Here is a 23,967-nt window from a genome sequence, read left to right on the forward strand (position 1 = left end):
AACCAAAGAGTATGTAATCACTTCATACTATTTTAGAAAAGCGCATAGACCAAATAATTGTCTTTTGTTTCTTTGTAAAAAAAACGCGCAAAATAACGTTTTAGTGTCATTTTGTTGCAGGTACGATTTGTGATAATGTGTAAATATTATTATTACAATGTTATGTTTACCTGAAGTATTGTTTCTCATGTAAGTGGCATTTTTGTCTGTTTTGAGAAAAGTCCTTAAACCTAAACCTAATTATGAATTGTAAGCAATGTAAATAAAGTTTGTCTTAAAGCCAGAATGTGTTCACTAAATATCAATTTCTACCCCTTCCTATTTTCATTTCCACTTTACAAAGTTTCTTCCGCGCGGAGGGTTTCAAAACCTTTTTTTTTGTAACATTCTTTACCAAAATTGTCATGAATTAGAAAAGCTGGTAATACTGTTGTTTTATGTGATGTCGTGTATAACTATACAATAAGCTAAAGCAAAGAGGCAAAAAAATTGTAAGTGTAGGTAATGTTTTTATTATTTTCAAAATTTGTTGAGTAAATAAATGTTCATGTATGACGTAAGCAGACTTACTGCAATTTATAAACCCCCCGCCCCTTCTCTAGTCAGCAAAAGTAGTAAATCTCGCAAAAAATGTGTAAGAATTGTATCGTAAGAATTGAAACTTCTTTATGACCTTATTTTTCGAAAATTGATCTACTGTATGCAACTTTACAGAAATTGGTTAAATAAAATTAAACTCGATAAAGACGAAAGGCTTTTATTATCATACACATACAAATAATACAATTATTTCATTTTACCTTATTACAAGTAAGATTATTTCGTTAATAATTGTAATAGAATTATTACTATCATTATGTATTGTTATTATTAATCTTCGAATCAACCGTGGAAGGGACAAGATGGCACCTAACGTGAAAATGTGACGTTAATTTTTCTTCCAACGCTGATAAAGTTTCACCTCAAAAATATACATAATCCTCAAAATTGCATTTCGTTTTCAAGTATACACAATATGTGGGTAATGCTAAAAAAAGTAAATTTTTACTGTGGACGTAATCGCCTAAAATCCCTTATAGTGCTTACGTAATATGTTCTTGAACGCCCCGTATCATAAATTAGAAAAGATAGCAAACATAATATACTGTAGATATAGCATTATATATGACGTGGACTACGTTGTGTAAAAAAAAACTTGGCGATTAAGAGTGGCGGAGAGTTTAGTTTTTGCCAGTTCTTCTCTTCCGTTCTACATTCAAAACCATTTAATGTATATTTCTTTTTTGACGTTTATAAGTGTACATTGTGTTACCTAACGTCCAAACTATCATATCTCAATTAATTTTAGACCATATGAGATAGACACCTCAATCCAAATATTGATAAATGTGCTAATAATCAATCGACGGATTATAATAGCCATCTGTCGATACAAGCTATCGGAGAATCGGTGTATGTGGACAGACCTTTGTATGAAAATGACACATATAGTAGATATTTGTATGTTTCAATATTATTTGTACGGTTTTATTTACTTCATTTGGTTTCTATTGATTATCAAATGAGTGTAAAGAGCGAAGAGATTCTATTTGTCTCTAAAAAATTGTCTTCGTAGGGTTTGGTTATTTGGATGGAGATAGGAAATCAATCGACTGTCAGGTCTGATCTCAGATTGTGAATTATTCTTTCTTCTTTGAATTTCCTATAATCCTGGGTGATCTGCCTTCAGCATCCATCATTATTGAGAAGGATTAAATAAAACAAAACCTTGTATTAAAGTATAATTAGCATACTTCTGTAACATCGCCCAACATTTAGCAAAAAAAAAAATGCTATAAACCCCTTTCGGATATTGCGAACAAAATCTATTAAACTATCAAATTAATTACAAAGGGAAAGATTACTAGTTTAAATTCTATTCATCACCAAAAGTCATCACCAACGAGCTGGTGGCATCGGTGCTGGGGAGTTTTGTGATGAGGCAGACGGCTAACCCAATGTTCAGTTATGCCTCGTTGAAGAATCCTGCAAATAAAGTAGCACTATTTGCAGGATTCTTCAGCGACCCATGGCAATGAGTCTATGCGTCGACGGCCTTTTAAATTCCAGGATTTTAGAATTTTAAAGATTTTAGTTTTTCTTCGCTGAGAAGGGTCCTTCAAATAGCGATATAACTGGCAACGCACTCGCAAGTTAGACAATGTGTCTATGCGTCGCCGGCCTTTTAAATTCAGTTATTTAGGATTCCTAAAGATTTGAGTTTTTTTTTGCTGAGAAGGGTCCTTCAAATAGCGATACAACCGGCAACGCACACGCGTGCCACGGCAGGGTCTATGCGTCGCCGGCTTTTTAAATTCCAGGATATTAGAAATTGAAACATTTTACTTTTTTAAATCTTTATAAAAATGATGATTCCCAACTGGCAAAGGATCCTATGCATCAATAAGCCAGTTATCTTGGTGTATTCAGGAGGTGCCAATACATTTACTAACTTAGCACATATAAAAGTCACGCATTCACTTAGTTTTTAATGGAACCCACTACTGGAAGGCCCCCATTGGGGCCCCAAGTAAATTTAGAAGCCCTCCTGGTAGGACTTGGAGTCGAGACGCTCCTGCAGCAGTTCCAGCTGCCGTCTCGCTTCGCACACCGGGAAGTTATTTAGTTCGTAGTACTGTGGGGCAATGCGTAGGAGCCACTCAGCTGAAAAAAAAAAATTAATTGGATAAAAGTCTATCTTGTATTATATAAAATTCTCGTGTCGCGGTGTTTGTGGTTAAACTCCTCCGAAACGGCTCGACCGATTCTCATGAAATTTTGTGTGCGTATTGGGTAGGTCTGAGAATCGAACAACATTTATTTTTCATCCCCCTAAATGTTAAGGGTAATACATTTTTTACCCCCTATTTTTATTTTTAGATAATTTTTTATATTTTTATCAACTGCATCAACAGCATTAAAAAATACACACAACCCTAAATTTTCAACCCTCTACGATCAACCCCTATTTTTTATTATGAATGATATACATGGCAAAACGTTTGCCAGGTCAGAAAAAAGAGTGCGTGTACTTATATACACGCGTTAGAAGTTATACTTCTATACTACACACACTCTTTTTTACGTAGATAAACACACTAAAGCTTAATAAGTAAGTAAGAGAAAATATCCAATACATTTTTAAAAGAGTTCAATGATGGTGCACTGATTACACTTTCCGGAAGCCTATTCCAGTCGGCCACTACCCGCTTTGGGAGAAAATTCTTTAAGAAATTTGTGTTATGTTAAGTGGTCTTAAGTTTTAGAGAACTACCCTCAAATGTGTATTTTCACTTAAAACAAAAACCTTCACAATTCCTGCATACATATATACATTAATTTACAATTCAAATTATTAATAAAATGTATACAGTGTAACCCCTACATAACAACACTGTGCATTTTATGACGTTATAGAGAGGTGTCGTTAAATCGTCGAGAGAAGAAAAAGAAAAAGTATATTTCAGACTAGTCTTACACTAGTACACAAACAATCTTTTTTGAACACTATTGCGTATGGTCTGTTATTTCTTTTATTTGGTGTCTGACGTCTGTTGCTGCAGCAATTTTGTGGTATTTTTATTTTATTCATATCTTGTTATATTGAGGCATCTTTGTGATAAAGGAAATAATTTTCCAATAATTAACTGCTTAGGTAAGGTAAGGTACTTTTTATTACTCAATTGTTGTCGTTATTGAGTGTGTGTGATGCTATGTAGAGTGTATCATTATAAACCAACCAAAGTTGATCGATTGATATCGACGCTTTAGAGAATTTGCCGTTAAATCGAGTGATGTTACGTACGTACTTACATTTTATTGTGATTATTTTGGGAACGACAATTACCTAAAGTATTATTCTCATTTTTTTGAGAAATAAAGTCTTTAGTAATAATAATACTTTAGGTTAGCGACTACCTAGATCATAGGTTTGAAATTAACGTGGAGAACATCACTTCAGATGTTATTAAATACAAGAAAAAGAAGCCTAACGTTTGAATCGTTGTATTTTTTGGATAGGAATTTTTACAAATATTAGTGTCTAACTAGCTCTACGCTGTCATTTTTCTAAATGTTAGATTTAATAACTAGTCTTGTTATTCAATAGATCAAATAAATAAAATATAAGATGACATTTGCATGCCTATTCATATGTGGCGGATTTTTGTAATTTATGTAACTAATTGTAAGACTAATTCTAGCAAATAAATGATTTGAATTTGAATAATCTTTATTATATATTTCAATAGAGTCTATCAAAACCTTTAAACCTAAATAATGACCGTTGGCGTAATCACCAAAGAACCCCCCTCTCTTCTCCCCCCCAGTAGGCAAGACTAAGAAAGTTAACTGTAAGCCCCATCTCCCTTCATACGTATTTTCCAGCCGCTCTAAGCCAAATAATGCAATACTCACGTTTAATATCCGTAACAGTTCGTATATAATTCTTGGTGGTCAACACAAATTCATTGTAAATAACCCAGTCAGGTTTGTGGTCCAAGCAGGTCGAGGGATGGAGCTGAACGATCTGATTGTCCTTCACTGTCAGGTAATGGCCGCTTCGCTCCAGGTGAGCTACCTGAAAACATAATTTAACGTCACATTTGAATCAAGTGCAGTTAGGTAGTTAATTGAATCTCTATAGTACGGACGCGGAGCACGAAGAATTTCGTATGACCCGTCATCTTATGTCTTTGTCGCTCGCGCATAAACATATTGCCGTTGCGCTCACACAGATGCAGTGACCGCCGTATTCAGAGATTGTAAACCTTTTAGTCATAACCATAAAGACATGCGGTGGTGCACATGTACTTTGGTTTGTTTTGTTATAAGTAGTATATATGTTATAGTATAGTATATAAGTAGTAACGTATCTGGCGAAACATCTGATAGTTCATCAGAAATAGATGCCTCTGACTAAAATTAAATGTTTTTTTTAAGAGTATTTCTGTTTTTATTACCAAATCTTAGTCGCAATCATAACTTTTCCTTTTTATAAATTCATCAAGCCGTTTAGTCTAAATAAAAATCAAAGCTACCGTTTTTAATATTCGTACTTATAAAAAAAATGTTTTTAACCACTGGCAGTAGGCCCAAAGGTCAAAGGTACGAAATTCTTCGTGCTCCGCGTCCGTACTATAGACAGTTAATTAATAATCGATTTTCAATCAAGTTGCTAGCATTTGCAGCACACACTCACATACACACTTACAAACTTCCATGTTGTTATGTATATGACTTGCTATGGAATGGAAGCCTGGTTATCCATATCACAGGTTCTTACCTAGTTTGGAAACCAGTCTCCCAATACCGTCACTGTATTATTAATTAATTATTATTGTTAATGTTATATGGGAGAAAAATAAATAAACTATTATTATTTTGATTTAAAGAAATCAGCGTCGAAAACGTTAACTGTCAAACAACGTTACAAAGAGGTGTCGATAAATGGAAAGAAACAATCAGAATAGTGTTAGTAATTGTATTTTAAAGTGAAATTTCTTAAAGCGCTTGAGAGTAAAATTTTTAAGAAGATGTGCAGCGTTTTTGTTGAAGGAAAGGGAGGGAACGATAAAGATAGAGCGAAAAAGGGAGATAGAAAAAAAATACATACTAACATACATTAGTGATAATACAAATAAATAAAATACTGCGTTTACTGCACAAGTTGTACGACAAAATTTCCAATATGTAACTTCTGAACGAATATCGTCTATTTTGTTCTATATCACCCTTTCTCTCTCTCTCTCTCTCTCTATACTTCGACAAAAACGCTGCACAGTTTCGTGACGTTCCGTATAAGTTTTACCCTCATATACCTAAAGTTTCACTTTAAATTAAGTTTTTAGTCTATCCATTGCCAACCATTATAAGTATTACATGCAATTACTAACCTGCATAAAGAATCCATTGACGAGGGCTTTTCTAATATTAATGTAATAATCTTTACTCGCAAACTCCGTACTTGTCCTCTTCAGGTTAAATCTGAATATTAAAAAAATAATTAATTGAGGGTAGTCCACTACTAACCCTCATTTGAAGAATTTTATTTTTGATTTTACTGGTAATAAATACTGAATTGTATTTCTAATATATACTAAAAAAATAGAAACAAATCTTTTGACTAAAAATAATATATATTTCTTGTTTCCAATATCTTATACACATTAAAAAATCTTTTATTATTTTACTTTAGATAAACACTGAATTATATTCGAATATACTTAAAAAAAAATTAAAAAATAAATGTTGTTTAAAAATAATATATATAGATATTAGAAGTTAGATTGAATTGCAACCCTCATTTGCAAAAATCTTTTTTTTTATTTTACTTTAGATAAATACTAAATTATAATTCGGATGTATATGTACCATAAAAAATTAAAAACAAATCTGTAAATGAAACATAAGAAATACATAATAGAGTAGTTTGCAATATTACTGTAATCATTATATAAATAATTATGTTTGATTTTACTGTTAGTGAATAGTAATTCGAATGTATATTTTACATAAATGTTTTTAGATACCTTTAAAAAAATTTAAGAGACAAATGCTATCCAAAAGTCTATCGAAGCTAAAACAACTCGGTGAATGATCATCATCTTAGCCATGGAGAACTTCTTACCTGTCCATAATTCTGCTTAGCTGTTGTCTGACATTGTCTCCAGACTTGAGTGATCTGTAGTTGATGAAGTTGTCGTAGCACCAGTGGGGGTCCTCCATGTCTGAAATTTTTATTCTTAGTTAGAACGACCTTTTTATCACACCATAAAACCTAATTTGAGCGAGAGAGAATTCTAAATTATTTATTATAGGTTAATGCTAAATTTTAAAAGAATTTATTGGTAATCAAAATTACTAAGAATGACAACTATTCTAAAAAAAGATAATATTTTATGAATCAATATAACAAAGAATTTAACGAGACTCATTAGTCAATGAAAAAAAAAATGCAAAGCAATGAACAGGTAACAAGAATTTTTAGAATAATTACCAAAACATAAAATAAATGAATCAAAAAGGAGAACTATTGTTTGTCAATTTAAAAGAATTGATAGGTAATCAAAATTACCAAGACTTATAAAAAAACAATTTAAAAAAATCATAAAATTCAACTAGACTCATTGATCAAATACACAATTAAAAAAAAAAAAAACAATGAAAAAAGAAATATATATTTTTTTTTACCAAAACTAAAAAAATGATAATTGTATAAGAAAAGGAGATTCGTTGATTAAGAATTTAGAAAAACTTAATAATTATGATGCAGGAAGTGAAATAGAACGAACCAAAGTCAAAGTTTAAATTATATAATATAATTTAACTTAGTCTTTAAAATAAAAGCTCATTCTGTAAACTAAAAAAAAGAAACAGCAAAACAATGAACAGTTAACAAGAATTTTTAGATCAATTTGGAAAAACTTAATATAACACAGGATGTGAAACAGAAAAAACAAAGACTAAGTTAAATTAGCTCATTGTGTAAATTAAAAAAACAGCAAAAAAAATCAAAACAATTTTTGGTAATAAAAAAACCAATTACTAAATAATAAAGATTAAAAAAAAAAAGAAAAAGTCTATTAAGTTAAATCAACTCACTCTGTTTAAACGCATGATAAACGTTGAGTAATGTGAGGTGGTCTCCGTCGATGTGGGCAAAACGCATCTTGGCTTCGTCTGCGGCTTTCCTCGCCTCGTTTGGCCGAACAAAGCATTGGGGCACTGAAATTAATCTCATATATATAACATACTAAAAACATAACTTTGTTCTTTAAGAAAAAATGTTATCTCTATTTATTTTCTTTCTTTGATTATTGTAATTTTGTATGTCTATATGTATATAATTCTCGTGTCACAATGTTCCCATACTCCTTCCAAATGGCTCGACCGATTCTTGATGTTTTTATATTTTTTAGGCATTTTTTTTAATGGCACAGCATCCAACCCTTAATTTTCCCCCCTCTATGATCAACCCCTATTTTTAATTAACTAAAGAAATGTTTACTAGCAATAATATACATGGTGCAATATAATAACTTTAAACTGGCAAATAATGAGTGGAGGACAGTTAATTGCCAGTTCTTCTCCGTTCTACGCCCTTGATTTGAGAACTGGCAATAAATGAAAAATTAGAAGCATTTTATATATTTCTTTTATTAACTTCTCAAGTGTACATTGAGTTACCTAAATTAACTAATGATTTCGAATTGACTCCAGAGCTAGTGCAAGGAAATGCTGCCAGTGTTAAAGGTACACAGGGACCAAACTATTTAAATGTGTTTTAATTTTCTTTTTATTAATTTTTATTATTACTTTATAGGAATATTGGATTCCAATTGTGTGTCAAAGATCGATGGAACAACGTATGATAAAAAACAAAAGACGAAATAAAGCATACAGCATTAAGAAAAATAAAGGTAACAGACGTTACAATAACAATAAATAAACTGAAGGGGAAATGGGCGGGGCACATGGCAAGAGGAATAGAGAAGTGGAGCATAAATCTACTAAACTAGTGGATGTGCCTGCTGATGCACCTGCTGTTTCTTTAATGTGGTCTACATTAAAGAAACATGACATATACTGACTTAGTTCTGTTTCGAGTATTCTTGAAAGATAAGAAGAAATAGAAAATACCTTAAAATACCACAACACAGTGGAAAGAATTGGAGGAGGCCTTTGCCGAAAGGCACACTGTTATTAGGGACATTCTATAATTTTAATGTACATATATATAGTAACTTTAACAGTAATAAAGGCTATTTTATTTATTATTATTTATAACATATAGAAACTCATTTTAATAAAATTTATATTTACCTGACAACATGGCTGTGATAGACAAAATCTCATTGGAACAATTGTGGTTGCAGCTGGCAATCAACATCTTCGCCAGCTGGGGGTCTAAGGGAAACTCTGCCATCACCGCACCCAAGTCTGTTAGGTTTCCGTCATCATCTACAAGACATAAAAGTATAAACAAATAATTAACTTTTATTTTAATTTCTTGAAATACTTATCCACAATTTTAGGTATTAAAAAAATTGTTCACAAAATCAGATCAGTTTCCCAGAAATTTGTAGACTAACACATATTTATGTAATTGCACAAGCCTGGTATAAATCAATTATAATTAACCTGGTATTAATCCAATTGTATGTCTATAACGACACTCAAGGGACTGCATGTTAATCAACACACTGCCTTTCAGTCAGACAGATAGTTAAAAGTTTTCAAAGCTGCTTTAAATCGAAACGCTAGCGACTTGATTGAATAAATAAGTAAATAAAAAAGGCTATTTATTTCTTGCAAAAAGAACAGAGTAAACTTAATACTATTTAACACATATATATTTTTATATCCTAATTATTTTGCAAGATCCCTTCTACAGGTGAAGGCCTCCCCTCCAAGCAACTTGATTGAATATTGAGCTTTAATTAACTGTCTAGTGATTCTATTAACTTTCTGATTTAACTACTTTACGGAGTCTTGCAATCCCTCGAGTGTCATTATATAGAGTTTAACTTACCCAGAGCAGCAAGATAGTTAAGCAGTTCCAAAGCCCTCATAAGCGTCTCGGGGGCTGGTGGGTCCATAAAGTCAAAGTGCACGAGGTCATCAATCCCCAACTTTTTCAACTGCAAAACTACAGACCCTAAGTTTGATCTGCAAACGGAGGGCAGTAGGAATTAGTACTCATAATATGCTTCTTTCAAGCATAAAACCAGCAATAAAATTATGGCATGGCTACAGTATTCTGAATTCTTCATCAATTTTCTTTATATCCTAAATTCTTAGTCAATGTGTCAGTGAGTTTCATAACAATACTTTCCTTCGGCGAGTGTTAAGATGTATATAGAAAGAATCCATTTGAGTTGAAAGACCAATGGTATTAACAGTTTACTTTTTAAAATTTTACCAGTTTTAGGTGTAAACAAGTTCCTAAAGATATAACTGCCCTACTTTTATAAACATGACCATTTAAAGCATGTCCTTAAACTGGGAACAATAAATACTATGAATTAAATATTATGTAAAATATAATTACTAATTAATGATTGAATTAGTAGTAAGTAAAAGTATAAATTGAAGTGCATCTAGTAGAAGTTTTATTCTATTTACTTTTATAAACTACAATAACTCACCTCAAAATCTCTGGGTATGTGTTGTCCTGCATTTCATTCTTGTAGGCTGTCTCTGTGTACAACCTGAAGCACTTTCCGGGGCGAGTTCTCCCGGCACGTCCAGCCCGCTGCTGGGCAGAAGCCTTACTGATTGGAGACACCAGTAAAGACTCTACACGGACCCTTGGGTTATACACTTTCTGCTTAGCAAAACCAGGATCTATCACAAACACTACACCATCTATCGTTAAAGAAGTTTCAGCTATGTTTGTTGATACCACGACTTTCCTTCCAATAGCACCGTTGGGACGGTTTGGGGGTGCAGGCTCAAAAATTCTCTGTTGGAGATTTGGGGGCAGAGTGGAATATAATGGAATGCACTTTAGTTCACCTGCATCAGGACCCAAGTTGTCAACCTCCCGTTTGATCCTCTTACAGGCATCCTCAATCTCTTCTTGACCAGTCAAAAACAGAAGAATATCACCTGCAACTTCTTCACATAAGTGTATTTGTATTACTGTACGTATGGCCGCCTGTAAGTAGTCGCGTTCGGGCTGAGGTGTATAGAAGATTTCTACAGGATGTGTTCGTCCCGGTACATTCATTAGTGGTGCATTATCAAAGTATTGTTGGAATTTGCCAGCGTCTAGTGTAGCAGACATAATAACTAGTTTCAAGTCTGGTCTCTGCTTAATAACCTCTTTCAAGACACCCATTAGAATATCTGTTGCTAATGTTCTTTCGTGAGCTTCGTCAAGTAAAATTACTCTGTATTGATCTAGCATTGGGTCCGACATTGCCTCACGAAGCAACATACCATCTGTCATGTATTTTAATACTGTCTGTGGTCCTGAACAGTCTTCAAAACGGATACTGTAACCAACTTGCTGTCCTAATGCTACATCCATTTCTTCAGCCACTCTTTGAGCCACTGACATGGCTGCTACTCTTCTTGGCTGAGTACAGGCAACACCTTTGGACTTACTTGCAGTGACACAAGCAAATTCCACGCACCACTGAGGAATTTGGGTAGTTTTACCAGATCCTGTTTCTCCAACAAGCACAACACATTGATGTGTGTTGAGGAGACGCATGAAATCATTTTTATACTCCCATACAGGGAGACCCAGTCGTTTTTGCAACAATTCATGGTAGCGTGGGGAGTGTGGTAGACCTGAAAATAAAGATATTTCTTAGTAAGATCATTGATAGGTTGTAAATTATTTTATCATTAGTGAGATATCCTAACTAAAATGTTGCATGTTTTCTTCACCATACCAACAAAGCAACACAAGTTTACCATACCCGTATATGAATTAATCCCAGGCGCGCTTGAGGTGCTAGATAGAGCTGTTCCTAGGTTGGCCCCGGTGTCTGAGGACCCTTCACCACTGCCACCGGATTTAGCAAGAGCCGCAGCTTTTTCCTCGCTACAAACAAATAAGTAACAAACTTGAAATCACGTTAGAATTGTTTATATTTATTAAGCGCGCGTTTGATTTGTCTCAATTAAAACCTTTATACTTCTATTTATTAAATTAACCGCACTAAATTACGGCACACACACACACAATATAATTAATAAATAGTGCAGTTTCATGACTTTGTTCTACTCCATAGTGTTGATACTCTTTAAAATGAATGAAATACGGGTTTACAAGAGCTTTTAGAATTAATACTGAACCACGCTGTAGTGTTCGAAAACAATAAAATTTTAGCAACCATGCCTGATTACACCAGATTTCATAAAATGCAACAGCGACTCACCGTTTCTTTTTAATAAAAGGATCCATTACTTCTATCCTCCGTTTAGACATTTTGAAATTAAAACATACAACTTTTTCGATAAATAAACTCAATTGAATTTGAAACGAGGAAATTCCTAATTTTTTTAATATAACAAACGACTACCTACAAAATGGCGTCAATCGGACATAAACAATATTTTTAAATATTCTACAACTTTGTCTTTTATTAACTTGTCTATGATAAATTGGTCTATGGTATTCCATAGACATACCGTATTATAGAGAGTATATACTATATTCTGAAGACGAAACGTGTTAGTTGTAATGTCATAATTATATCTAATATGAAGCATTAATTAAATAAAAATGAGTAAAATTAATCACTCTTGTAAAAAAAATCTATATTTGTTTAACCTTAAAGACTAATCCTAAAGAAAACAACTAGCAACTTATGTAAAGTAAAACATAACAAACATAATTTTATAGCATTAGGATTTCATTGGAAGTTAAAGTCAACTTAATTCTTCATTTTAGTGAGGTTTTTCTGCGAATTATCAGGTTCATAGAGCAATAAGGATAAGACAAAACTAGCATTTGGATTTTTGATACTCTTTCATTTCTTGGTTTTGTGTCTGTATAACCAAACGCCAAGGAAATAATAGACGTCAAATAATATTAAAGAGATTAACAAAATGTCACACCACGAAAGGTATTGCGTTTTATTCGTATTTTGTTAATGTGTTTTTCTAATTACTTTTAATTTTCTCTGTAAATATTTCTTTAGTATTTCTAAGATTATTGAACTACTTTTTTGATGTGTGTTAATAAATACAGTGATATTTGTGTTAATTACTGCAACGACAAATGCTTAGTACAGCCGACCTACGAAGAGATTTTTCATATGATATTTTTGATAACGACAAAGCAATAAATATATTATTTTGGCAGACGTAAGTATCATTTAAATTATTTTCCACATGTGTAATAGTTTTTACAATTATTAATGTGATAATAGACAAAATTAGATCATGCTATGAAATAACCCATTCAAGATGGCGGATGTAGAGAAATATTATTTGTTTATTTTTGTACACATAAATGTTGATGTTTAATTTGCTAACACATCAATACAATTGACGTATGATATTAGGGGCTGCGTGAAATATTTAAAAGATTATTATAAAATCTTCAAAACATCTCACAGAAACACTCTAAACTTCTGCAGCATATTGCAAATATTTAGTTTTTTGCTAAAAGTGTCTCCGTTATTCACTCCGTGTATGAATTTCTACATTTTCAAAACATTTTCTTTTCGGTATATATTATTTTCTAGGTTGAATAACATAACTCTTAATAGGTTGTCATAATTATGTGTTGGTCTTATAAATTAAACATTATTTTAGGGTCTATAGGACAAGAGCTAATTAATTCCTTAATTTCCTCAATTTTCTTATAAATAAATTTAATTAGTATGGTTTAATTTATGAGCCTAAAGAAATATAAAAACATTAATTTTATTAATAATTTGAGAAGAGGAATGCTTACTATAACAATAAACTTACAAATCTGAGGCTGATAGCATGATACTTTTATCATTCACTTTCTACTTTTGCCTTGCACTAATCAGTACTTTAATAGTTCTGCTATTATGTACTGATTTGAGTCACACATTATTGTGTTTGCAATTCTTAGGATTAAAACAGATTTATCATTCTTTAAGTTTCACTTTCATCTTGTAACTCCAGTCCAATGTAATTATTGTTTGACTGTAATTTTATTAATGCTGTATTGTTCTAATGCACAACACCTTAAATAAGTCATCCTCTGTTGAACTAAGAGAAGAAGATGTCTTCTCACCCTGTGTTAAATTAAAAAGGTTAAAGGTCTGTGGACTCAGTTTCCACACTCAGATCCACTAGGTCTGTTGTGTGTAAAGTCCTGGCAAGCTAAGCCAGCTTAGTTTCTTCATAAGCACATATGTCTCTTGGGCACTTTGCAGGCTTGACAGAGAGAGACTTCACTGGTCCAAGGATTTTTGTATGTTGACTAGCCAGAGCCTCGCATTCCAGCACTATGTGAGTGACTGATTCCACTTCGCTGAAACAACCAAAATACTTCTCACCCTATTGGGTTATCATCATTATTTCTGATATACTATGTAGCAAGTTATACTAGGTAGCCATATTACTATGTAGCAAGTTATACTAGGTAGCCGTATTACTATGGTTATATTGCTTATATCATACTTAGATTAATCCATTTTAATGCAGTGGAATAATTGCTTTTGTAATGAAACACTAACCATTGTTTAATGTGAGAAATTATTGTTCTACATAATGCGTAATACTTACTAAGGATGAGCTAATCCTTTTAAGCTAGTTTTGTCTTTAAGGTTGAATGAAATTGAGCCTGTATAATCAGTAGAAATTTAAACACCTGTAAATCAAATTTATAGCTTTTTATCTCATATATTATATACATATATATGTGTCGACTAAAACGTCACCCTATTCTAGAGCTAGAAGACCGGCTCGCTCATAGCCTTAGGACTGATTGCAAATTACTGTAGAAATAAATAATAGAACTGTTTATTTTAATTTCAGATGGTAGTTTGCTGGGTGAACTACACATAGTACCAATAGAAACATGGGACAACAAACGTCTAGGAAGAGTAAGTTTATATTATAATAACATAAGTAACTAAGGCAATACTTTAAAATATACCTGTAGATTTATACTTCTGTATATACTGCTCTTATTATTATGATGGTATTATTATACTTATGTCATATGCATACATATTTATTACCTCTTTCTAATGTACTTTGATATATGTGGATGATATAGTCTGTGTCAATTTTCACCTTTGACTTGCTATGTTGCTATCAGTGATCTTAGATATTATCTCCACTACACTATACAATATTTTTTGTTTTTTTTAGTTAGTAATTTTTTTTAATTTTTTCAGGTGGTGAGTGTAGCTGTGGCTGTGGTGCGTGGGAGCGTCGCCGATACGTGGAGTCACCGAGTAGCGTACATCGTTATGTCAGCGCTGTGACTGACAGGTATAACTGATTAATGATTTTAACTCTACCTTTAGTTTGACGATCATTGTTAGCCTAGTGGCTTCAGTGTGTGACTATTATACCTAAGGTTGTAGGTTCGATCCCCGGCTGTGCACCAATGGAGTTTCTTTCTATGTGCGCATTTAACATTTGGTCGAACAGTGAAGGAAAACATCGTGAGGAAACCGACATGTCATAGACCCAAAAAGTCGATGACGTGTGTCAGGCACTGGAGGCTGATCACCTACTTGCCTATTAGATTTCAAAATGAACATGAAACAGATTCAGAAATCTGAGGCTAAGACCTAAAGAGGTTGTAGTGCCACAGATTTTTTTTAATTTGACAATATGTTAATAGATAAAGAAGTGTTAAATATGTATCAAAATAGTAATTTATTCTTCTATCGACATCTAGTTATGTATAAAGAAAACACTTTGTAGGTTTATGCATGATCAATGTTATTAAAAACTGTCAGTCTGTGTGTCTGTAGTTTCAATAGTTAAAAGTTACATAATCAGTGAGTATTATGGGCTAAAATATATAAAAATAGTTATTACACAATAGGGTTTAATGTTAGTACATAACCTCCACGAAAGGCTTCAAAATTCTTACATTTGTCATTCATTTTCCATTTCCTCTGCTATCTCTATATTTCTTTCCATTGGGGCATTCCAAGGCAATATGACTAGCATATGTATACATACACAAATAAATACATCAATCAATACATATATGATTAATGGAAATTTTTAATTGGGATGGGCAGTTATTTGGACCTAGCCGCAGTGTTTATAATCCAATTTGATTTTGGCTCTTTAAAAAAAGAGTGTACCATTTTTTTCGGAAGAGTTTTTGGGAAAAGAGTACCTTTTTCTAAGAAAAAGAGTCCATTTTTCAGGAAAGTGTAACAACTCTTTCTTTTTTAGTGAAAACAGCACCTTTTTCTAAGAAAAGTGTACGAACTCTTTCTTTATTTTCAGGAAAAGAGTGTACAAGGTCTTTTTTCATAAAAATAGTGTACCAACTGCACCATGCATTGCCATAGTGAGCGTCCATGGGCAACAGTGTTCATTATTAGGTGTTCTAATAAAAAAAATTTGTCCGCAGATGGAGTGGTCGACAGTGTGCGTGTCGGCGTCGTCGCTGGCGTCGAGCGCCGTGTGTGTGCACGGCCTATAGGAGGGTCAGCGATGCCTGTAATGATGATAGGTAAGCTAATTAAAAATTATTTTTTATTTTTAAGATTTAAAATTTATTTAAAATTTACAATATTCTTAACGTACCTAGTAATCTTTATATATATATTTCTTGTGTGCGTGTGTATGTGACTGAACTCCTCCTAAACGACTGGACCGATTTAGACGAAATTTTTTGTGTGTTCAAGGGGATCTGGGAATGGTTTAGATTCACAATTTTGTCCGCTGGACAATGTTTTTTTAATTAATTTTCAATTTATTAGTTGTTGTTGATTTTGGAATGTTTTACATTGGATCCGACAGACGGCGCTACCATCGCAGTGTCAAATTTTAAATAATATTCGAATTTTAATTTTAGTCTGTCCCGAAATTTAAAAAAAGTTTTGTTATCATTGTGTTATATCGTGTGTGACCATGTGATTTGAATAATAATTTTCATCAAAATGGCTTATTGAAAATTGAAATTTTGAAATTAAAGACGTGTAGACAGGACAACGTCTGTCGGATCCGCTAGTAATAATAATAAATAAAGAGAAAATTAATAGAGACTTGGGCCGTGGGTTTCGACTTATAAAAGGCCGGCAACGCACCCGCGAGCCCTGTGGCATTGAGAATGTCCATGGGCGGTATCGCTTTACACAGGTGAGCCTTCTGCCCATTTGTCCCTCGTTCTGTAAGAAAGAAAAAAGATTTATATAGGTTGATAGTACCGGTGACCATGACCTGGTACCTGGACCTGGCTTTCCTTTGCCAGCGGTAAAGGAACTCTGTCACCAAAAGGTGATGGGACCAATTCATATGACTAATAAAGTAAAATTTAATCACATTTATATCATTTTCTTGCTTACTTATTTTTTTATAGATAGTCTATACAAGGACATCTGAGAATTTGATCGGTCATTTGTGCATGACATATGCAATGGATTTTTTTTGGTTGGTTGTTTTTGTCGCAATGTACTTGTTCATGGTCCATTGGGATTTGAGCCTTTGACCTCAGGGTTTTAATTGGGTTATTATATTTAATTAAATATTTCTCCACATTGACATTGGCATAGTCTGTAAAGATAATGTGTGTATTTATGTAATAAATAAATAAATAAATTCCAGATTGGCTGCAGTACTGACATTGGGGGCGAGGGACCTCAGACGCGAGTTGGACGCCATTAATATAAATATTATTAATACAGGTATTTTTAAAATTATTTATTTTAAGTTGAATTAATATTTATAATTTCAGTCTTTCAAAACTATTTTTTTTTCTTTTTTTTTTCAAGAGCGCATAGTGCAGTCAGTCTTTTGACTATGAGCAGATAAGTTGTAGAAGAATAAAAAAAATATAATTCTTATATATACAATTCTGTAGTGTCACGGTTGTAATTAAACACCTCCGAAATGGCTCGACCGATTTTCGTGAAGTTTTGTGTGGATTTAGGTCTGCGAATCGGACATCAATTTTTCAACCCCCTTAATGTTAAGGGTATTTCACCCCTAAATTTAATCTAATTCTAAAATACATATATTTTTACTTTACGTGTGTATGTCACTGCCGTCGTCTAAAACGGCTGCACCGATTTGAATGAATTTTGTAAGCGTTTCGGTAGCGCCCTGAATTGTTTCAACAAATCCGTCCGGCAGATTGCGCCGCAGTCGGTACTTATTTTTAGCAGCTAGTTGGCTGTGACAAATATATAAATCTTCTGTGATTGCAATTAAACTCCTAAAGGGCTGGATGGATTCTGATGAAATTTTTTGTGTGGAAAACTTGTACAGAACAACGTAAGGATCCACTAGTTTATTTATAAATTTACTTACAGTTGCCAAAGTTCCTAATAAATAAATAGTTTTTAAATCCGGAAATTATGATTATTTTTTAAGCATTTTATTTTTATTTTAAGAATTATACAATTATTTTAAAAATTAATATTTTATTTGATGATTTAATTACGTCTTATATTTGCGTCACGCTTGCGATGCCTTCAATATACTCAAGAGTGTTGTTATATTTCAGAGAGTGAAGAGAGCAATGAGAATGGTGAACCAACTGCTGAAGTCTACGTGTTGTCAGTCACTCCGAGAAGGTATTTAATCTATATAAGGAGATATTGCTGTGTTTGTATCAAACACAGAAACTGCTGAACTGATTTTAAAGTTTGTCACCCACCTGTGTATGACACATGTATTTTTGGGTTTTAATTATCTTACGATATTTACTAGTACAAGTTAATGTTAGAGAAAAGTGCACGTGTCAGCCACCTGTGCCGGACACATGGGTCTTTGGGTTTTAGTTTTATTTTGATATTTACTAGTACAAGTGAGTGTTATAGAAAAAGTGCACGTGTCAGTCACTCGTGCCTGACGCATTAGTCTTTTCATCCTAGACAATGTGAAAAACCATCCCCCCTCCAGGCTTACGTAATACGTGAACGCCCTTTATATGGTTACCATGGCAACGTGTTTATTATATGAATGCTGTTCCAGTAAAATCCAAGTCTAATAAAGTTCTTTATTCTATTTCTTTCTTTCTTTAGTAACGAGGAGGTCCCACAAGAAGGTCGACCCAATGAGTTGGCCCAAAGTGCGGATGGCTCCATACGACGCTTCCAAGTGAGTAGTTCATTACTGTTATGCCATTATTTATCAACAATAAACAAACATACATACATCCGCGAAATTCGTTTGCCCTTAATGTTTTTTTCGTTTAAATGAAACGTCACGAAGATGTGCAGCGTTTTTGTCGAAGGAAAGAGAGAGAGCTATTCAGACCGATTGAGAGAGTGAGAAAGGGAGATCGAGACAAACATGCTATTGGTTGATGTTTTTGTTACGTACATGTATTATTATTAGCACGTATACACACACATATATATACATACAAATACAGGGAGTAAACATATACTGGTACATGATCATCTATTGGGGCTTAGTAATAATTAATTTACAAAGAAGTTTCACTTGTGACATGTGTACGTATGTACGTAACTAGTGGTCGTTCCACACGTATACGTACGTGTAACTCTTGAGTGAAGATGACTTAACGGTATGTAGAAAAATTAATTTATATGAAAATGATATGTTTTCGATTTTCTACATACATCTTAAGGAATCTTGTCTATGCCCCCTGGAAGTGTTGGATGCCCATGTGCATTTTTAAATATATTTTTTTTGTGTGAGTCAGTCTTGGAGAAGTTTTTCACTAAGAGACATTGGTTACAGGTGGTCTGCGGTGGCGAGTTGCGTGCGCTGCTGCTTCGTGCGCCTGGTCTTCAGCAGACGCTGACCAAGCCCACCAAGGTGCACACGCAGGTAATCCTTCCAACTTATTCTATATTGTATATAACCTCATTTTTCGAGTTTTGATGTGAAACATCTATGGCCGCACGTAAAACCGATTTCTGGCGTGGCGACGCATGCCGTGGCGACGCGTCGCCACGCTATATGATGACACTCTAAATGCAGTAGTAAATTTCACATTAAAAATATTTAATGAAAATAATGTTTATTCAACAAATAGTCATCGTTATCTGGAAAAATATCGTAATATTTTATTTGATCATTATGACCTATTTAGTTTATATCACAATCTGTTCTTTTCTGCATATTACTTTTACAAAATAATGTCGATGTTTCACATCTGCCAGGCGTCCCGTGACGGCACACATTTTTTTTTGTGTATTTTTAAAGATTCACATAATTAAAGAGTTTACCAATTGTATAATTACTCTATAGTTGATTTTTTTTAAATACCCTCACAAATTGAAAAATATTCGAAACCTATTAATTTTATTATTGGTACACTATATTTTGATGATTTTTTTAAATACCCTCGCATATTGCAAATTATTGGAATTGTATTGAATTAAAAAAAAACTATTAATTTTATTTTTGGTACCGTATATATTGATGATATTTTTTAAATACCCTCACAAATTTGTTTTATTTTTTTTTTTATAAAAAATTGTGTTTCAGGTGGATTACAAGCATTGTCTAGTTCCCGACTTGCAAGAGATAACGGCCTGTTCCTTCTACTGGGGCAAGATGGACCGCTACGAGGCTGAGCGGCTCTTGGACAATAAGCCTGAAGGTTTGTTTTTGGATATTTTTGAAAATAACCAATGACTCGTATAGAAATTGAAAAATGTCTCAGGACAAAAAGGTGTTGCCATCCCCGATATGTCAAAAAATGATAGTTGTAAGAATACTACGGAAGAAAAGTTTTTTTGGTCCTTCGAGCCGAAATTATTTGAGGACATGCATACCCCTTGCCTCACAATAATTTTTTCTAATTCCGTCGAACAGGTACGTTCCTGCTTCGTGACTCGGCCCAGGAGGAGCATCTCTTCTCGGTGTCTTTTCGGAAGTACGGGCGGTCTCTTCACGCGCGCATCGAGCACTACCGCCACCGCTTCAGCTTCGACTGTCACGACCCTGCCGTCTTTGCCGCGCCCACAGTCACCGGCCTCATCGAGCACTACAAGGTACAACGCCCCTTTCATCTTGAGAACTGAAGTCTTTCAGCAATTTAGGCCGGCAACGCATACGCGAGCCCTCGTATTGAGTGTCCATGGGCGACGCTATCCTGATTGTTTGCTCCCTGTTGTAAAAAAATTGTTGAGAACACTCTCAGACTTGTATGAAAATTTCATTAAAATTTGTTAAGCCATTTTGGAGGTTGGTCACAAACATTGTGACAAGAATTTTTTTTATAAGTATTAGTAAGCCAGACTGGCACCGCTAGTCCATTATGCAAATTCAAACATACAACACACATTTAAATGATTGAAATGAATGATATAATTAAATGATTTAAAAAAATTCCAGGACCCCGCGTGCGTGATGTTCTTCGAGCCGATGCTGACGGCTCCCCTTCCCCGGAGTAACCCTTTCTCGCTGCAGCAGCTGGCCAGGGCCGTCATCGTGTCGCACACCAATTACGACGGTAATCATTTTAGAAACGCATTCTTTATAGTTTAGTAGAATAGGAAAAAAAAAATTTTTTTGTTAAAAAGTTCAATGAATTTAGGTAAGTATTTTTTTTTTAATTTCAATAATTGTTTTATTATTTTTTTAAATATTTTATATATTTTTTAATTTGTTATATAGTTTACTTTTTTGTTTTTTTTTTTCAAAAAAAAATTAGTTTGATTCGCATTAAGTGGTTGTCTGGAAGAAATCGCTCTTAAGCGATAAGGCCGCCAGTTGCTTGTCATAAAATTATGTTTAATATTTTCCTTTTATGAAATGCAACAAAGTGTTAATAAATAAAAAATAAATAAATAAATCTGAAATTGGTGGTGATTGAAATTAAACGATTTGAATACAGCTCACCTGTTCCAATTCCTGGTATTCCAATGAATGAATGATTTTCCAGGTGTAGAGCAGCTGCCACTTCCAGGTCGCCTCCGAGCCTACCTCAAGGAGTACCACTATCGCCAAAGGGTGCGCGTGAGACGACTAGAGACGGATCTCTATTTGACGCACTGACGTCATTTAGATTAATTTTTTTTAATACAGTTAAGTTGAAGAAAGCGAAAATATCTAAAATAATTATCATTTATGTTACGTAAGTTTTGACTAAAGAGGAATTTGTGAATAATTTTGGACTATACTAAAACTTTTAAATCGATTCCACATTTGACAATTTCAGTGTAAAATTATTGACGGAAATGGAATATTTCCGGATCGATTTCCCTGATTTATAGTAGTTTATTTAAACAACTACTACTTAAATAGAAACCAAGTATATCAGGAATTTAAATATTTCTGAACGGATAATTTAGTTATGACGATTTTATTAAGTTCAGTGAAAGCTTTTCCTGGACGCTTTTTTTTTCTTGAAGACAAGATTCCACGCCTTTTTGTGATGTACTTGGCTGAGGATCCATTTTGATGGAAAATCAAAGCGAATAGATTCACTCAAGTTCACAAAAAAACTATAAACAATACTGTAATTAAAAACAAAAATATGAACTTTTTATAAAATAAAGCAGCGATTACTAATTAATCAATCATTATTATGAATAATTACGTATTTAAATAAAAGTCAATAATTTAGTGTTTATAAATTTTTTTGTACATCACTACACTTTTATATGTGGTATCATTATTTTAATGACAATATGCCAATGGACTTTGTATCCGGTTAATAAATAAATTAAAAAAAAAATTACAGTAGCTGTCAAATGTGGAATCGAAATATAAGTCGTGGTATAGGGTTAAATCTGGAATATTTTTAAGTCTTCCCTGAAAGTATTAGTATAGACTATAGACTAGTTGGTACTGCGATACTGTAATTGTTTAAAATGGCAACATTCAAAATCCTATGAAACGTTATGGATAATGCATTTCTCAATTAGTTGACTATTTTTCCCTAGATGTTATTTAATTGTAATATTTTTATACGAGTTTTCGGAATTTAATGAAGTCTCCAATGGCCTCAAGATCAAATGTCTTAACTGGGACGGCAGCACTGTTGATAGTTTTATATTTCCTCAAGAGATGGCGCTGATGGCTTATTAACACGCGCTATTGAAATATCTTAGTCTACCAATAAGAAATCAATAGTTCTTTTAGCGTTCATGTTTGGTCAATGAGTTCTTAGTTAGTATTTCTTAGTTCTTAGTCTTCAGTCTTCTTCTTTACTGCTATCTAAGCCCCTTTAATGGCTCAATCCCGCCTGTATATTCGCTTTATTGGTGAAGTGAAGCAGTGTTGCCAGATCAAGGGATTTTCCTCTAGGGTTTTCTTTCTAATTTTTAAGGGGAGTAGGGTGTATCCTAGGGGATTTCTGGGAGGAATTCAAATTAGTCTAGGGGTATGTCGTCATTTCATCTGGCAACACTGAAGTGAAGTCTTCTTGAGTAAATTACCGTAGAAGTAAGAAGTCGACTGCGTGCCAGGTACAGGATCACCTACTTGGTTATTAGGTTGACACGTTTATAAAATTTGAGGCCTAGAACTAAATTAAAAAAAATCTAATATGAAGTTAAAATCGCCTATATTTCATATCAACAAAGAATTAGTATTCGACAGTGTTGTCCTGTTCACGAACTGTCAGATTCAGTGTTTGACAATTGACACGTCAAAGGGCCTCAACATGTACATTTTGACAATTGAGCTTGCAAATTATGTAATTCCTAGTGACTATATATAAGTGTAAATACTTTGTTTAAGATTTAAAACCTCGTCTTGCGGTGATTCACTGGCCATTTTGGGAACATTTTTTTTTTCTTTTTTTTTTAATGGCAATAGTGTCCTGTCAGTTCGCCCCCTGTTCTATAAAAAAAAACTTTAATTTCTCAAAATTTGTTTAGTTTTAAATAAATTATACTTAGTTTAATATGAAAATTCACAAATGGCTAGTGAATTTGCGTAGGACGTGTATTGTACATTTTTATATTATTTTAATGAAGTTAAGGCTGGTTCACACATGTCTCCGTTTTATTGTGTACGTGTTTTTTTTGTATGTATGAGCGACTTCACACATGGCACAGTATCAAACTCAAAATATCATATAGGTAAACATGTACACTTATGAACGTCAAAAAAAAATGTAAATTTACATTTACCACCAGTTCGCAAATCAAGGGCGTAGAGCGGGTAAGAAGAACTGGCAAGAAACTTTCCGCCACTCTTTTCAATCGCTAAGTTTTTAATACAAATTGTTTGAACTGGAGCAAATCAATCCCAATGATTAGGATCATTTAACTATTCGTCACATTTATAAAAGGCTTTATTAATTAATTTACTTTTAACAAGGGCTTTGAATTTATTTAGTGACAGTTCTCTAATTTC

The 23,967-nt window shown here is 33.3% G+C and overlaps 2 protein-coding genes across 2 annotated transcripts; one reads left to right on the forward strand and one right to left on the reverse strand.

The window, feature by feature from the left end:
• Positions 1-1,768: 1,768 nt before the first annotated feature.
• Positions 1,769-12,109, reverse strand: LOC110995214 (putative pre-mRNA-splicing factor ATP-dependent RNA helicase PRP1). The gene is made up of 10 exons (XM_045633622.1): positions 11,934-12,109; positions 11,472-11,596; positions 10,188-11,340; positions 9,572-9,708; positions 8,863-9,000; positions 7,642-7,764; positions 6,668-6,767; positions 5,934-6,024; positions 4,456-4,618; positions 1,769-2,703 (listed from the first exon to the last, which is right to left on the reverse strand). Exons 1-10 carry the CDS (start codon positions 11,981-11,983, stop codon positions 2,576-2,578), a joined length of 2,208 nt encoding a protein of 735 aa, XP_045489578.1. The 5' UTR covers positions 11,984-12,109; the 3' UTR covers positions 1,769-2,575.
• A 471-nt stretch (positions 12,110-12,580) lies between these two features.
• Positions 12,581-23,650, forward strand: LOC110995217 (suppressor of cytokine signaling 5). The gene is made up of 12 exons (XM_045633674.1): positions 12,581-12,864; positions 14,518-14,585; positions 14,883-14,979; positions 16,088-16,189; positions 17,284-17,363; positions 18,185-18,254; positions 18,705-18,780; positions 19,390-19,479; positions 20,143-20,257; positions 20,473-20,651; positions 20,995-21,112; positions 21,545-23,650. Exons 2-12 carry the CDS (start codon positions 14,561-14,563, stop codon positions 21,655-21,657), a joined length of 1,065 nt encoding a protein of 354 aa, XP_045489630.1. The 5' UTR covers positions 12,581-12,864; positions 14,518-14,560; the 3' UTR covers positions 21,658-23,650.
• The last annotated feature ends 317 nt before the right edge of the window (positions 23,651-23,967 follow it).

The sequence above is a fragment of the Pieris rapae genome, chromosome 24, assembly GCF_905147795.1.
Source record: "Pieris rapae chromosome 24, ilPieRapa1.1, whole genome shotgun sequence".
Lineage (NCBI taxonomy): Eukaryota > Metazoa > Arthropoda > Insecta > Lepidoptera > Pieridae > Pieris > Pieris rapae.